The following is a 16,489-nucleotide window of genomic DNA, read 5'->3' on the forward strand; positions in this document are numbered from 1 at the left end:
GCGTGTCAAGTGCCACGCAGGCGCTTGTAATTGTGCCAGTGACCGAGCTGATTCAGCTCCTCAGCTGCAGGGAGGGAAGTCGGGATCGGTGGGCCTGCATTCATTATCCAGTCTTCCCGGGGGGGCTGAAGTAAAGGTCGCAGAGTAAGTCTGTGTCACATCTGTCTGCAGAGGTTTGAATGCAGAGGTTACTTTCCTGCAGTAACACAAAAGCCTCAGTAAATTATTTTGTATCAATATGGAGAAGGCAACAATGAGGGCAATAGCTGGGCTAGCACGATGAGCTACTGCCTAATCATTGTCATAGCAACAACTATCAGATGAGATACAAAAGACTACATTAATATTCCCTTTAATCAATCGACTGAGGCCTCACCACTTAACTGCACAAAGGCACATTGATATTGTTCCCATGCAGCGTGTGGAGAGGTGACCTTTTGTCCCCATAAACATTGACCTTCTGGTTCTATTTGTGTGAAGAATTGCTGTTGAACATTCTTCTGTAACTTTTTGGAATTAAACGCACTACAGTAGCAGAATTCCATTAAGAACCCCCCCCCCCCATAAAAACCCATCAATTAAATAACTGCTTCCACGTTCAGGGTCAGTGTTTTTGTTTTTTAATGTAGGTCGACTTACAAAAGAAGAACAATTACAAGACAGAAAAGAGGCACAAACACCATTGTTGGAATAGTTAAAAAGGAAATAACGTGACAATATCCACATTACAGGCAGGCAGGAACAAAAGGAACAATAGGGCGTCTGATGGCGAGCGGTGGAGCAGTGCAAGTCAGTGGTCAGACTGAGTGGAAGGCAGGAAAACACAACCCGGATCCACCCGAGCGCTCCGGCCTTCTGACAGGAAAATAAGCCGATAGAATCCGCATCTTACACGCATTTGAAAATTCAAACGTTCCTGCAGGTTCATCAGGCGACGGCCACTGATTTAGAGGTCAAACGTGCGTGTGTGTGTGTGTGTGTTTAACGTGATGAAAGCGAACGCTGGTTTTAAACACTCTTGTGCTTCATTTCATCCTTCACTTTATTCTGCTGGCAGACTACAGTGTGTGTTCATGCTGTGTATCCTATGCTGTCAACTATCACTGGCTTAGCATTGTTGCTGTATCACCTGCTTGTGTTCCCTGCAGTCCTGCGGGGAAACGCATTCCGGGTTTGCATTGGTTGATATAAAGCACCTCTACCTGGGACCCGAAGGTCCAGTTCCTGGAGTTGAATAGTGGTGCAGGAGATGGCTGCACTGAAATACAGGTCACCTGCAGACATGCTGCCACAGCCAAGCGGAGAGAAATGAAGGCACAGAGGTATCGCACACTCTCCAGTTAAAGGACTTATTAAAGGTGACTTAAACTGTCCGTATGGTTTTCACGTTGAAGGCTTCAACCTAATCGGTTGAACTGAAGCATGATTTTCTGTTTTGAGGTTGGAATCAAAGTAGACTGTGTTCCTATCAGGCTGGTGGCAGAATATCAAAGCAGGTGGAAAATAGCATCCTTGAAAGACAAAGGTTGGCATCTTACAGATTTACCGTGCGGCCTGTTGACCTGGTGAAACGAAGTCATGGAACGCAAAGGTGTGGACGTTGAAAACTGTGCAGCAAATGTAAGTTATCACCTGGCAAAGAAGCAGCGTCAGATCTGGATATATTACATGTAGTACTATGGTTCACATTATTATCAGATATTGATTTAAAAACAATAAAAGATGTTGGCAACAGTTGTCACATATGCAGTTTTGCCCTGATGAGATGCGTGTTCATGCCGGTCCAGAACACACAACCAAAACTATAACAGGATGTTTCAATATCCAACATTAATGTGGCATCATTCACCTGCTGTAGAATAACAAAAAAAGGAGAAATTAAATGGAATGTGATGTTGGGACCAGAACGTCGGCCACCACAGAGAAAAAGGGCAGAAGGGATAAAAACCCAAAACAGAGAATTGACAACGGAAAATCAAATATATAATCGTAAACAACTAAACACGATGAAGAAGTGCAAAAGAAATCTAACTATGATTGACTCAAATTTCAAACATCCATTGAACACACCATAGCAAACGTCAACAATGTGATTAAATTCATTGTAGTCAGCAGTATTTGCTTCTCCCCACAGAAAATTGGTGAAAAGTGAGATCTAAGGGGGACAGTAAAATAAATATATTAAATAAATCTCAAATTATGTAAAAGAAAGGGGGACTTCTTAAGTGCTTAATGAGCTGGATGCACTAACGTACAAGAGGTATTTTAATATGGTTTGAATCCAGCCGTTTGATAAATAAAGTGTAGAGTAGTTCTGTATTAATAGCATTATGAGGCCACCAGCTACTCTTACTGAGGATGTAGTTCCTCAAATTTAAACATAACAATCTGATATGTTTCAGTGGTAACGGTGGTTGAATGTTAAAGGGCAGCTACTTATGTTAAATGGTGGAGGGCGGCTTCACCCTAAGGGACAGATTCATTGAAGTGATTTCAAGCTTATATTAAAAGCGCTTTATAAATACTTAAATACTTTTATAAACCTCTGAGCTGTATATACTGTATAGCATTGCTCACAAATACCTCCACCTCCACTTCAGGAGAAACAGCTGGGGATCGTGAGTGTGAGACTCCTCACTTACTGACTACAGTGAACTCACGACCTTGCGACGGACACTTGGTTGGGTGATCTGCCAAATTAGGCGTTTCGTCCCCCGTTGATGACGTTCCCGCCTGGAGGGGCGATGTGGATTGAGTCCAGGATGGGCCGCAGCATCTGGCCGAATGGCCTGGACATAGATTAGATTTTTTAGTCTAATTAACTGTAGATCGAATACATTACTGTAATTTTTATGTAAAAGATTCCGAGAAAATGACCAGTTTTGCTACTATAAAGTATAAATCGATATTTTCATAGAGTATAGCGGGAGAGAGACATAGTAAATTTTATCAACAAAACATGAGCAGCAATGACAGAATCCTGGCAAAAGATCCATTTGTCCCAAATCCAAACGAAGCAGTTCCTCCCTTAGCCTCTAGATGGAGCATCCAAAACAGAGCAAGATTCCACTGACCCGTAAATAAACTGATAAAAGAATAAATAAAACTACAGTACAAGACCATTGTTGCACCATTTCTCTATTCTGTTTCACCACAGTTAGTGGAATGCTACAGTTTACCGCTCTATGTTAGGTTGAAAAAATCTTTTTACTGCATTGTGCATATGTAAATATACACTGGGCAGTGGAAAAAAAAAAGGGAGCGCGAAAGCCTAAAACTGTCAATGAAAATCTAATCTAATTAATGATCAGCTGCAGCTGAAAGACACTTACGTGGAAAGGACTTCAGAAGGAAGATCGGTGATGTAGGAGGGGATGGAGCTGCCTGTCAGGAACTGTGCAACTTCGTTGGTGAAGGTGTTGCAGTTGTGCTCAAACAGGCGATACCTGTCACCTCTGAGGATACAGCAGAAGAGAACATCAGCTAACAGGGTGACGGCAACCTGTGTCTATATGGGATGTTAAATGAACTCATTAACTACTAAATGGAAGCTACTCCTCTCTAACGTCTGTTCAGTAACAATAAACAGAGACGTGAATGGATTGCCTACTGCTAGCATCATAGCGTAATGTAACATAGCCTTATCAGTTGCTATCGTGAATTTACAAGCAACATCTAGGTGAGAAATAAAGGTGTGTTAAAAGGCTTTTTCACAGTTAATAACTACAGCTTTTAAACTCACAGTCCCTTTGCAACAGGCAATGTACATATTTACAACAAACATCAGTTATACCGATAGCTCACCGCTATATCAGGTAATACATTTAGGGACTACAGTCAGACCCACTTACAATGGGGGAGATAAAGATTCTACTTAGCATTTTTTTGATCTTTTACCTTACATTTTTCAGTTGACTGTACAACAACCTTGCTAGCATGTAGGTTTATGGACGCATTGCGAGATGACACAGCAGTGGTGTGGTGTGTATTTCTCTCCTTATTGCTGAGTATTTTTGTGGTATCATACAGATTTGTTCATATAGTACTGTGACACTCAGGATGCTTGACAAAAGAATATTTTGTGGAATTACTGTGCAAATGGCTCTATTATGAAGAAACTAAATGGATTCCAGGGCCACAGTGTCCCTGACAGTCACTATCCAATATGAAATTGATTGTAAAGAGAATAAAGAGAAGTCATAAAATAATGCTTCCTATTCATTACAATTACATGAGCTAAGATAATAAGAAGTAAATAAGTTTTGTTGGTATTGCTGGGCCTGAAAAAAAAGTTAGAGAACCTGTATGCACTTTCTCCCAGAGAAGAGAGGTATTCCATGAAGATCTCCTCAGACACCTCAGTCTCTCCAAGATCCACCACTGTGTCTGGAGGTCCGAGCATTGTCCCACCCTGACGAACACATTAACCAAAAATACAAATGACATCAGCAATATTAGTGTTAGTACATTCATCTACACCCATTTTTCATTTTCGTATTGCTGAACAAACAAAAATAACCAGGAAAAGAAACCTGCCAGCTGAAGACATAACATTATCACAAAAGCAGGACCTCATAATTAGGCGATGTTCAAGGTTAATAAATAGTGTCGGATCAGTGAGCTAGGAACCTAATATTATATCTAGCACATGACTTTAATCAGGGATTAATATGAATAAACAGACCAACCATTGGATATTTTTAGAGATTGATTCAAAACCATGCAATGTAATATCAAGTTAAACCAGGCGCTGAGACATGAATCAGCCACATTGTTCTAACTGTTGGTTGCATGAATTAAGATCATGATGGCGTTTGGTATCAGCAGAACCACACAAAGCTCCTATTTTCAGTGGCCTACCGGTGGACAGCTGGAGATGCCCTCCCCTCCGAAGAAGAACTCATCACCATAAGCCACTATAGCCGTGTGCCTGGTGGAAAATTTAATTAAAAGAATAATTATCAGTATCGCCGATAATTCTACACTTAGAGGTTTTTAGGAATTGACAATCAATGCCAAATAATTGATAACTATAACGTTACAACTCATCTAATTGCTCTATTTTACTAGGAAGGCATTACTAAATGTGTGTGTTTGAAACTTACCAGATACCATCTAGTTGCTTTCCTGCAAAAAAAGAAGAGAAAACTGGTGAAAAGCAGGTCGCGGTTTTTGTTATGGGCCACTTCCAGGTGTACAAGTGTGATATAAGTGTTCCCCAGAAGGGAGGAACGTCAATAGCATTACACCTACATAGCAACACGCTATGGAAAAACCTTGATAATTCATTAAAAAAATGATATGTTAGAATATAACAACAGAGCAGACACGCTCCAAGCATGATGTAGCAGTTTCATTCGGCACTTGTTATCATTTAGTTTTGCCGCAGGCCAAACTGCATCGGCATTTACTTACATCTGTACTCACCTAACATGATGGGACTGAGGTTACGAGCCATTCCTTTCGATAGATCATAAATGTACAATTGTACCTTGAAACGGGTCCCGCTCTTGTCCATTATGTAAACACGAGAAAGAATCGGTTCTGACCCGGTAGGTTGGCTAGGCTAAGTACCTTTGATGGCACAGCTGAGGGGGCGGGGCTAAGAATGACGTCATCGCGTTTAAAGCGCGTGCAGCCTTTCCGCTTGTGTCGCTTTCAAAATAAAACGCCAGCGAAACCGAACACGCAATAACACAGCGCGCTTGTTTAACGGTAGTAATACTTTGAAATCCAAAACTAATTTGAATGACTTGACATATTTTGATCTTGATGACCGCCATTCTTTCACTGTATCAGGAATATTATCTATTACGTACGCGTCCGAAAATGAGCTCTTGGAACCGTAATTTAAAAAAAATCCATGGTTCTAACTTAAAATCGTCAGCATTTGATTAGATGTTTCATTTTCGTGAAATGAGTCGTGAAACTATGCAACATTAGCCTATTTTTAGACGGATGGGTGTATTTTGTTTTTCAGACTCAAAACTGTATTTTGAACGGCTTTGCAGATCCCAATTTATTTTTACTCGGAAAAAGGCGGTATGTGGCCGCTAGATAATATTCCAGAACTGTGGGTGGCGCTGTTCCGTATCAACGTTGGTTTAGCGTCACCATTACAAACCAAAGAAGAAGAGTTGGTCCGCCGAAGCCTTCTCTTGCTGCGGGATCAAAATAGCTAGTTTTAGGAGCGGAGCAGCTGACATCAACCAGAAATGGCTGCCACCGGAGTGCTTCCCTTTATAAGGGGGGTGGACCTCAGTGGAAATGACTTTAAAGTAAGAACTTTAATCCAGTGTCTTTACCCCTCTGTTTTTGTGAGAAGCTCGGAGATATCCATCTGAAGTTTTTCTGAGTCTGAGACACGAAACGCGGAACGTTTAAAGGCTCGTCTCGGTACCTTAGCTTAATGTTACTAGCATTTGGGCGTTAGCCAGTTGTCAAATGTTTGAGCTGGGTTAACTTATTTTTTCGTGTCGAACACAAGCGTCTCTTTTGAAAGCAACTAAATATATGATTCAGAAAATAAATTCAAGGATGCCGCTCTTAGGCTGGTGCTAATTCTATTACGTTATTACCGATATTTATGAGATAGCGACGCTCGTAGGTCCAGTCCCATACGCCAGCTTTTCCCTTCTTCGTCTTGGTATGAGTCACGAACTATTTCATCCTGTATGTCCAGTATTGGTAATTAGTATTGATGCAGAATAACAAAACACCAAGATACGTATATCGATTTTTAAAAACGAACTTTCAATCTATCTTCCATTCCTTTAGTCATGCGTCAGAGGCTGGAAATAAACCTGTCAAATGTGACATCTGGGGGACATGACAGGACTATTTTCTCCTCAAGTTGATGTTGAAAATAAAGAAATGAATGAACAATGTGGCTTGAAAATGTGCTTTTGCGGTTTTGTGTACGCCACTAAATTCCTCACTTTGTTAACCAGTCACTACAACATACAAAACCACGTTCTTCCGTTTAATTCTCTTCACTGGGTTTGATTTTAAATGTTTTTAAAACTGGGATCTCTACTGGTTCACAATGACAGAACAGTGAATTTGTGCATTGGCACTTTTATAACATTTGCTTGTTGACAGGCTTGTTTCATCATATGTTTTAAAGACAGCTCAGAAATGAGGCAATACTATTTTTTTTAAATTATTATAGCTTAATTTCTGTTCTCATTTTTTCTCACCCCTATGTTTTTCCTCAACCTCTTTTCTCTCTGCAGGGTGGGTACTTCCCAGAGCATGTTAAGTCCATGAGCAGTTTGCGATGGCTGAAGCTGAACAGAACGGGCCTGTGTTACCTCCCAGAGGAACTGGCATCCCTGCAGAAGTTGGTGAGACACCCGCACCTGTTTAACATCTCTTTTTATTTGAAGTGTGTCGGCGTTCTCATTCAACACTCACTTATTTTGTCTTGTGTTTGTATCACAAAGCAGAGATGATTTAGTACAACAGTTTAGTACAAGTAACAGTTGCAGATTTTGGTGATTTAATTTCACCTTTTTCAGGTTTGATAATAAGGAAGCTTGCTTGTGTTAGCCACTGTATCAGCTGTCCATGAATGAATCAAAGCCTTCAATTATGAAACCTGATGTGTAAGCCATATTTAGTCAAAATCTTCTCCTTGATACATTAATTAGTATTCATTTGTTGAATACTATTGACAACATATTATACAACTGGTGCACTAAACTAGCTTAACCTGATTGTTGACACACACGGCCTTTCTGAGCTCCTCGTATCTCTGATGGGATTATCTGATCTAACCCTTTAAAGCTGTAGTCAGCTGGCAATTGTGAATAGACGATCTGTTGTAACATGCTTGATCTCCCCGTGTGTAGGTAAACAAGATTAATCTGTTATCATGGCAACAAGCCATACTGTCTATGGTGTGTCTGTCTCATAATAATAATGCTTTTAAGAGACAGGAAAACCTTGTGCAGTAAAATTATTGCTAACTTTTCCTCCCCTCCTTTTTTAGGAGCATCTATCAGTGAGTCACAACAGCCTGACCACCTTACACGGAGAGCTGTCCAGCTTACCAAACCTACGGGTAATGGACACCTACATAAACTTAACTACAAGAAAATCTGTTCTTTTTTGAATCGTGCAAGCATTTGTTTATTAGAACGTTTATTTCTGTTAAAGCCTTGACAAATGAAAATAGCTTCAATAGGTTTCATGGTCTGGAGAATTTGGGTCCAAGTCTGTTGTACTAACATGTGATCCTGTCTCGTACAGGCGGTGGTAGCCAGAGCCAACAGTCTGAAAAACTCTGGAGTCCCAGATGACATCTTTCAGCTGGATGATCTCTCTGTGCTGGTACCAAACATTCCCATGCACTCTTTTTAATTTTGTCTTGTTGCATACATTTATGTCTCCTAGAAAGGGAAAACTTTACTGGTCAGGGGGGTGAAACAAGCATTTTTCTGTCAGTAAAATACAAATGCTCACATTTAAACACTTCCTGTGCTGCAGTTTATCCAACAGCACACTTCCTTTCTTTTATTCCCCACCTTCCACCACATTCCCAAAAAAAGGCTAGTGCTCATATAAATCATTCAAAACGTTCCGTCTTCCTCTTCAAGGACCTCAGCTACAACCAGCTGACGGAGATCCCCAGGGACCTGGAGAACAGCAGAAACATGCTGGTCCTGAATCTGAGCCACAATGGTATCGACTCCATCCCCAACCAGCTGTTTATCAACCTAACCGACCTGCTGTATCTGGACCTGAGTGACAACAAGCTGGACAGCCTGCCCCCTCAGATGAGACGACTGGTCCACCTGCAGACCCTCATACTGAATAACAACCCACTGATGCATGCTCAGTTGCGGTAAGAAGCCATATTTAGTCAAAACCTTCTCCTTGATGCATTCATTAGTATTCATTTGTTGTGATTATCACTTGTCTGTGTCTGAGCAGCCAGTTGCCTGCCATGGTGGCGTTACAAACACTTCATCTGAGGAACACTCAGAGGACTCAGAGCAACATGCCCACAAGCCTGGAGGGACTGACATTTTTAGCAGGTTGCCGACACGCTTTTAATGACACGGCAGTTTTTCCACAAGTATCACTTGTTACCTTTCAGACTCTCTATTCATCCATCTCCGCTAGATGTTGACCTGTCATGTAATGACCTGACCCGGGTGCCGGAGTGCCTCTACTCTCTGGGCAGCTTGAAGAGGCTCAACCTGAGCAGTAATCAGATCTCCGAGCTGTCGCTCTGCATCGACCAGTGGACCCAGCTGGAGACGCTCAATCTGAGCCGCAACCAGCTCACCTCGCTGCCTGTAAGGACGGCCACGTTCACCCGGCTGTGCAGCCTCTGTCCCTTCCATTCTTTCTGATCTCTAACATCCGTATGTGTGTCACCGTCCAGTCTGCAATCTGTAAGCTGTCCAAACTGAAGAAGCTGTACATGAACTCTAACAAACTGGACTTTGACGGGGTCCCACCGGGCATCGGCAAACTCTCCAGCCTGACCGAGTTCATGGCCGCTAACAACAACCTGGAACTTATCCCAGAGGGACTCTGCAGGTGATGAATCAGCCACCGATTTAATGTAGTTTTCTGATGTTGAAATGGGTTTGTGGTTTATGCCTCGTGTTTGATAACGATGTGTTATTGTCTGTTGTTGTTAAGGTGTGGCAAGCTGAAGAAGCTGGTGCTGAATAAAAACCGTCTCGTGACCCTGCCTGAAGCCATTCACTTTTTGACTGATTTAGAGGTAAAGCACTCGCCACAGAAGTAACTACTGATAATACTTTTCTAAATTTACATTTACATTTTCAAACAATACCTATGGGGGGCCTCCAGTAGCTTGGTCTGTAGGGGAATGAGCTGAGAACTGGAGGTTCAAGCTCCATTGGGGACAAAACTCGGGAGGTGTTCTGGTAGCAGGGGGGAGGTGCCAAGACACCTTGAGAGCAGTACTGAGGTGCCCCCCCCCAAAAATGCTCCCATAGGGCCCTGCAATGAGTTGGCAACTCCTTCAGGAGCGTACCCTGCCTCCGCTCATATGCAGCTGTATAGGCTCCAGCCCCTTCCCCGTGACCCCAAATGGGATAGTGCAGTCAAGAAAATTGAAATTAAATAATAGTAAATTGTCAAGATGTTTTCTTCTTTCACACTTGTGTAACTGTGGTAACAAACCTAAATGCTGATTCCCTTTTCCGTAGGTTCTAGATGTACGTGAAAACCCCAACCTGGTGATGCCTCCCAAACCTGTGGACAGAGCAGCCGAGTGGTACAACATCGACTTCTCCCTGCAGAACCAGCTGCGGCTGGCCGGGGCTTCACCTGCTACCGTAGCAGCCGCCGGAGGAGGTGCGTGTCAAATAAACAACGCATGTTTGCCTACGCTGTATATTTTTATTTCTGCTTGGAAGTGGTAGTTTCTACAGGATTAAGCTCGTGTGTTTATGTTCCAGGATCCAGCCCTCGAGATCACTTGGCAAGGAAGATGAGACTGAGGAGGAGGAAGGACTGCTCGCAGGATGATCAGGCCAAGCAGGTGCTGAAAGGCATGAGTGACGTTGCTCAAGAGAAGAAGAACTTGGAGGTAGGAGAGTTATGGAGGAGAATGCCGACAGGGCTTATATCCAGTTTTTTAAATCACAAATTTTTACATTTTTTTAGGAAAACGGTGATTTGAAATATGGTGATTTAAAGACCCGCCGGTGGGAGAAGAGTTTAGAGAAACCTCAGCTGGACTACTCTGAGTTCTTTATGGACGACGTGGGACAGGTAATGAATCTTTACATGCTTTCTCGGTAAAAACCAGCCCAGCTTCTGATGTAGAGCGCAAATTTTAGTTGTTTTTTATTGCTCCTCTCTTCAGGTTCCTGGTGTGACCGTTTGGCAGATGGAGAATTTTGTTCCACTCCAAGTGGATGAAACGTTCCATGGAAAGTTCTACGAGGCCGACTGCTACATCATCCTCAAGGTAACATGCGGTCCCAGATCTGCCCTCACTTGTTCGTGATGCGTGTCAACGGACAACGGGTGTGAATTTTGTATTTATGTCTTATATTTGTCCTTTGCACTCATAGACCTCCCAAGATGACAACGGGGCCTTGAGCTGGCAGATCTTCTACTGGATTGGCCAAGAGGCCACGCTGGACAAGAAGGCGTGCTCAGCCATCCACGCCGTCAACCTCAGGAACTGCCTGGGGGCGGAGGGCAGGACGATACGGGAGGAGATGGGAGATGAGAGCGAGGAGTTCAGTGCTGTACGTTACAAACTCGGCACGCAGATGAATAAGGAAGCCAGAAATATACCCACAAATCATCGCAGCCTCCTTGTTACCAAAGCTGAGGCAGTGTATGATTAACACATGTAGCATTCATTTTTATTTAAAATGATTCCGTGCAGGTGTTCAACAATGAGATCTCGTACATCGAGGGAGGGACAGCCAGTGGATTTTATACTGTGGAGGACTCAAACTACTCCATCAGGTAAGCTCCTTCCTTTCCCCAATCAATTACAAACTCTGAATACAAAAGCACTTTCTTTGTCAGATTTGTCAGTTTTTGGTGTTTTGGTCTGTCTCTCATCATTAAATCCAGAATCCTTTTCTGTGTTTATCAGGTTATACAGAGTTTATGGTAAGAAGAACATCAAACTGGAGTCTGTGCCAGTCAAGGCCTCCTCTTTTGATCCGCGGTAATTGTCACACCTACTATCTGTCTTTACAACATATGACACACGCTTTCACGGCCATCACACCCTTCAGATCATACACACACACACACACGTACTTCATTCCTGGCTGGTGTGTTTCATTTTTTATTAGCTGTCTTCTCAGTGTGAGTGTAAGAACTTAATGAAACTACGTTTATCTCATGTGATGCAGTTTCTTATCGATGCCTCTGATCTGTTGAACGGTGCTGATAGGCTTCAGCTAAGATTTGCTTTCCCTACTTCTTTTATGTAGTAATTATTACTGCATCAAGGAAGAGCTTGGATGTGGAAACTTAGCTGCTTTGCTATTAATAACTAATCTAGGTCTACTTGAAGTGAGCTCGGCGACTGTGTGCAGAGTGGAAGACAGTTTATTTAGTATGGGGAGCAAAACAACCGGATCAGGACGACCCGAGGGATTGTTATTATTATTCTATCATTGTGTTTGTCTTTGTTGATAACCTGCACCAGTGCATCTCCATAATGCTGAACTGACTTCCACTGGCCTGTTTTCCTCACTACCTTCAGTCAATTAAAGCTTCCCCTCCTCTTTTCTCTGGCAGTTATGTGTTCCTGATGGACTCAGGCATGGAAATCTTTATCTGGAGAGGAGCCAACGCTACACTGAGCAGCACCACGAAGGCCAGGTGAGACACACATCACCTGCTGGAGCAAACGTGTCTGCCCAGATCTCCGACCTCAATAAAGTAAAGTTGGAGCTGTTTTTTTTATCTTCCAGATTGTTTGCAGAAAAGATAAATAAAAATGAACGCAAGGGAAAGGCCGAGATCGTCACCCTCATTCAGAACCAGGAACCTCCGAGTTTCTGGGAGGCGCTAGGAGGACAGCCAGAGGAGATCAAGAAACACGTTCCAGAAGACTTTTCTCCCGTCAGACCTAAACTCTACAAGGTGACTTTTATCTATCGTCATTGATTATTGTCTTGCAGAAGGTCGTTCTGTACATGCACGTGTTGCTACACATACATGTGATAAGGAAGAAACTTTCCTGCAGGTGGGGTTAGGTCTGGGCTATCTGGAGCTGCCGCAGATCAACTATAAATTGTCTGTTGAGCACAAAGATCACAAGATCAAACTGGACACCCTCCCAGAGCTGAGGCTGGTGAGTTCACCTGCTGTCCCAGCACCGTCCAACTACGGAACTCCACTTTCCAGCTGCGTTAATCTACACGTTTCGGTGCCTCTCTTCAGCTGCAGTCCCTGTTGGACACCAAGTGCGTCTACATCCTGGACTGCTGGTCTGACGTCTTCATCTGGATCGGGAGGAAGTCTCCGCGGCTCGTCCGAGCAGCCGCGTTAAAACTGGGACAGGAAATCTGCTCCATGCTGCACCGGCCCAAGCACGCCTGCGTCACCCGCAACCTGGAGGGCACCGAGTGTCAGGTGATGAGGCTGGAGAAAGAAGAGGAAATGTTCTGCTGGTCCTTGATGAAGTCTGTACTTTAGCAGCAGTATGGTCTAATCTGAACTTCCTAACTGCAGGTGTTTAAATCCAAGTTTAAGAACTGGGATGACGTACTGAAGGTGGATTACACGAGAGCCGCTGAGACGGTACAGCAGAAGGACAACCTGCAGGGCAAGGTGGGTGAGACATGTCTAAAATGAGCCGCTCACTAAGGGGGAACCAGAATTGAATCAAGAGTTTGTGTCTGGTCTCAGGTAAAGAAAGATGCTGAGCAGAAGGACCAGATGAAGGCTGATCTCACAGCGCTCTTCCTCCCCCGTCAGCCTCCCATGCCTCTGACAGAAGTGAGTCCTCTTCTCGTCCTGAACTGTGCTACACGGAGCCTCTGCCTCCTAACCATGCTAACACATCTGTCCAGGCAGAGCAGCTGATGGAGGAGTGGAATGAAGACCTGGACGGCATGGAAGGATTCGTCTTGGAGGGGAAGAAGTTCGCTCGCCTCCCGGAGGAGGAATTCGGGCACTTCTTCACTCAGGACTGCTACGTCTTCCTCTGCAGGTAGAGAGGTCATTCCATCACGGAGGCTCGGTGCTGAGAAGGCGTCTGACCAGTCTCTCCGTAGGTACTGGGTGCCTGTGGAGTATGAAGATGAGGACAAGGAGAAGAAGGAAGGTGGCGAAGGAGCAGAGGAGGAGGAGGATAAGCAGACCGAGGAAGACTTCCAGTGTGTGGTGTACTTCTGGCAGGGCAGACAGGCCTCCAACATGGGCTGGCTGACCTTCACCTTCTCCCTGCAGAAGAAGTTTGAGAGTCTCTTCCCTGGGAAGCTGAAGGTAGCAGGATTGCGCGCCCTACCCAGCTCATTCGTGTCCAAAACGCGCTCCCATTGCTGGGCTCTGTTGTGCAGGTGGTGCGAATGACCCAGCAGCAGGAGAACCTCAAGTTCTTGTCCCATTTCAAGAGGAAGTTCATCATCCACAAAGGGAAAAGGAAACAGATCACCGACTCTGCTCAGCCCTCCCTCTACCACATACGCACAAATGGAAGCGCACTTTGCACCAGGTAACGGCAGCGCCTCTTTGCCCCCCCCCAACACTTCAGGTCCCACATCTGGCACATCTGTTCACACTTTGACTTTACCCTTAAAGGACCATCCAGATTGGAACGGATTCCAGCAACCTCAACTCGGAGTTTTGCTTCATTCTCAAGGTGGAGATTTTTATTTCTTTCTTTTTTAAAACACTCAACATTTGTCACCAGTTTCTGGGTAACACCGTATTCTGCACAGGTACCGTTTGAGAGCACCGACAATCAGGGCATCGTTTACACGTGGGTGGGCCGAGCCGCCGACCCGGACGAAGCCAAACTGGCCGAGGACATCATGAACTGCATGTTTGATGACACCTACAGCAAACAGGCGAGTGGACACACCAGACAGAGCCACAGCCTTTTTACCATCCGTCTACGTACGCGCGTTATTACAAAAGAGTCATTCATCCGGTCTGATCGCCAGGTAATTAATGAGGGGGAGGAGCCAGAGAACTTTTTCTGGGTGGGGATTGGTTCTCAGAAGCCATACGATGAAGATGCAGATTATATGAAACATTCCCGTCTCTTCAGGTGAGTGATTATTGGGTCATTTGGTTTAAATTAGTCCAACATTCACCTCGATGATGATGATGATGATGACGACTACGTTGTCCCTTGGCTTCTTCGTCCCTCAGATGTTCCAATGAGAAGGGTTATTTCTCCGTCTCGGAGAAGTGCTCAGACTTCTGTCAGGACGATTTGGCCGACGACGACATCATGTTGCTGGACAATGGCAAAGAGGTAATAAAGAGGCGGATGCGTTCGGACGCTCTCGAATATTTGTTTTGCTGTGCTAACGGAGGAACTGTTCCTTCCCTCAGGTGTATATGTGGGTGGGCTCCCAGACCAGCCAGGTGGAGATCAAACTCAGTCTCAAAGCCTGTCAGGTTAGTGCGTTTTTGTCCCCCAGCAGGGCTGTCCAGGTGTGTCCTCATGCTACGTCCTCTCCTCTGCAGGTTTACATCCAGCACATGCGCTCTAAAGATGCAGAACACCCCAGGAAACTGCGGCTGGTGCGAAAGGGAAACGAGCCCCACTGCTTCACACGATGCTTCCACGCCTGGGGCGCTTTCAAAACGCCCCCCTCTTAAACCCACCCGCACTCCAATAGATGCTCACCTATCTGCTGCCATTTTATTCTTTTCAAATACGACGGCGTCTCCGCCCCGCCCTGCTAAACCCAAGCTGCTATACCACCACAACCCCCCCCCCCGAACCCACAGAAGCAGAACTGGCCTGAATACTGTTGTTACGTTAAAGCAGAAAACTATCTTTTGAGATTGAAAAGAGAACAGAGGGAAGCTGAATTGCCGACATATCTAAGGGTTCTGCTGCACTCCCCAGTCTGGCCTGCAGGGGGAGTCTGGAGCAGCAAGACTGAAGCGGTTTGGAGCAAATGGAAGTTTAATCATCAGTTTTCATCAGAATAGCGCACTATTATTTTTGTGTGAAGAATGTCATTTTACGCATGTATTTTCCTGTTGTGCGACCTGTCTAAGGCGTCTTTGTGTTTGTCCCAGGCACCTTCACCGAGATGGGAAAACTTTGTAACTGAGGTTGTCTTTCAGTTGAACAGAGCACCGCGCTCTCCTTTATTTGGCCAAAGAAGCGAGATCTGTGCCCATTATGTTTAAGGGCGAATGTTTTCTAACGTGCAATCGGTAGAACAGAGAGATGCTCAATACTGTTTCTGTTACAGGCTGCGTTGAATTTGTTTAGTCCCCCCCCCCCAGATCAGAGGATAAACTGTAAAATTCTAGTTTAGAGAATTACACATTTGTCACTTCTTGTATTCTCAGTATCGCTGTATTGGATATATTTTTTTTAATTTTACATTTCAGTGGGAGATCTTTGCACCCAAAGACTTGATTGTAAGGGAACTGGCCGTTCCTTTGATGGTTTTGAGCATTCTAGATTTGCATTGGTATAATGCTCACAGTTAATAGAGGGAAGCCGTTTTAAAGGGTATCTTATGACTTGTGATTCCACTGATCCCAGATCAGGGCCCGGGTGACTGGTTGAGCACTGGTCCTGAACCAGATCTGTAGATTCTCCAGTCTGGAACTGCGGCGTGTGTGAAGGGTGCCTGACGGTATGTCTGAGTCCGACACACATGTACGTGTGAAAATGTGCACATTCTCCTGGTGCCACCTGCAGATGCTTTATTTATGTATTTTTTACAAAAAAAAATAAAACCTCAAAATGTCATCTGGTGTCATTTGCCGTGTTTAGAATTCCAGAGCTTATTGCTCAATAACAAAATCGATATTTGGGGAG

The 16,489-nt window shown here is 44.3% G+C and overlaps 2 protein-coding genes across 2 annotated transcripts; one reads left to right on the plus strand and one right to left on the minus strand.

Annotated features, from left to right (window-relative positions):
* Nucleotides 1-597: 597 nt before the first annotated feature.
* Nucleotides 598-5,596, minus strand: desi1a (desumoylating isopeptidase 1a). The gene is made up of 6 exons (XM_003976319.3): nt 5,428-5,596; nt 5,106-5,127; nt 4,861-4,930; nt 4,302-4,411; nt 3,333-3,455; nt 598-2,789 (listed from the first exon to the last, which is right to left on the minus strand). Exons 1-6 carry the CDS (start codon nt 5,516-5,518, stop codon nt 2,699-2,701), a joined length of 507 nt encoding a protein of 168 aa, XP_003976368.1. The 5' UTR covers nt 5,519-5,596; the 3' UTR covers nt 598-2,698.
* Nucleotides 5,597-6,124: 528 nt separating this feature from the next.
* Nucleotides 6,125-16,417, plus strand: flii (FLII actin remodeling protein). The gene is made up of 31 exons (XM_003976318.3): nt 6,125-6,278; nt 7,236-7,346; nt 7,994-8,065; nt 8,254-8,334; nt 8,601-8,848; nt 8,938-9,041; nt 9,130-9,305; nt 9,395-9,552; nt 9,658-9,742; nt 10,194-10,341; nt 10,446-10,576; nt 10,654-10,761; nt 10,856-10,960; nt 11,067-11,246; nt 11,390-11,472; nt 11,606-11,680; nt 12,262-12,345; nt 12,438-12,609; nt 12,713-12,820; nt 12,910-13,101; nt 13,201-13,299; nt 13,378-13,467; nt 13,542-13,681; nt 13,746-13,956; nt 14,031-14,185; nt 14,272-14,332; nt 14,412-14,540; nt 14,637-14,743; nt 14,848-14,953; nt 15,034-15,099; nt 15,169-16,417. The coding sequence occupies exons 1-31, from the start codon at nt 6,216-6,218 to the stop codon at nt 15,301-15,303; spliced, it is 3,783 nt and encodes a 1,260-aa protein (XP_003976367.1). The 5' UTR covers nt 6,125-6,215; the 3' UTR covers nt 15,304-16,417.
* Nucleotides 16,418-16,489: the final 72 nt, after the last annotated feature.

The sequence above is a fragment of the Takifugu rubripes genome, chromosome 5 (genome assembly GCF_901000725.2).
Source record: "Takifugu rubripes chromosome 5, fTakRub1.2, whole genome shotgun sequence".
Classification (NCBI taxonomy): domain Eukaryota; kingdom Metazoa; phylum Chordata; class Actinopteri; order Tetraodontiformes; family Tetraodontidae; genus Takifugu; species Takifugu rubripes.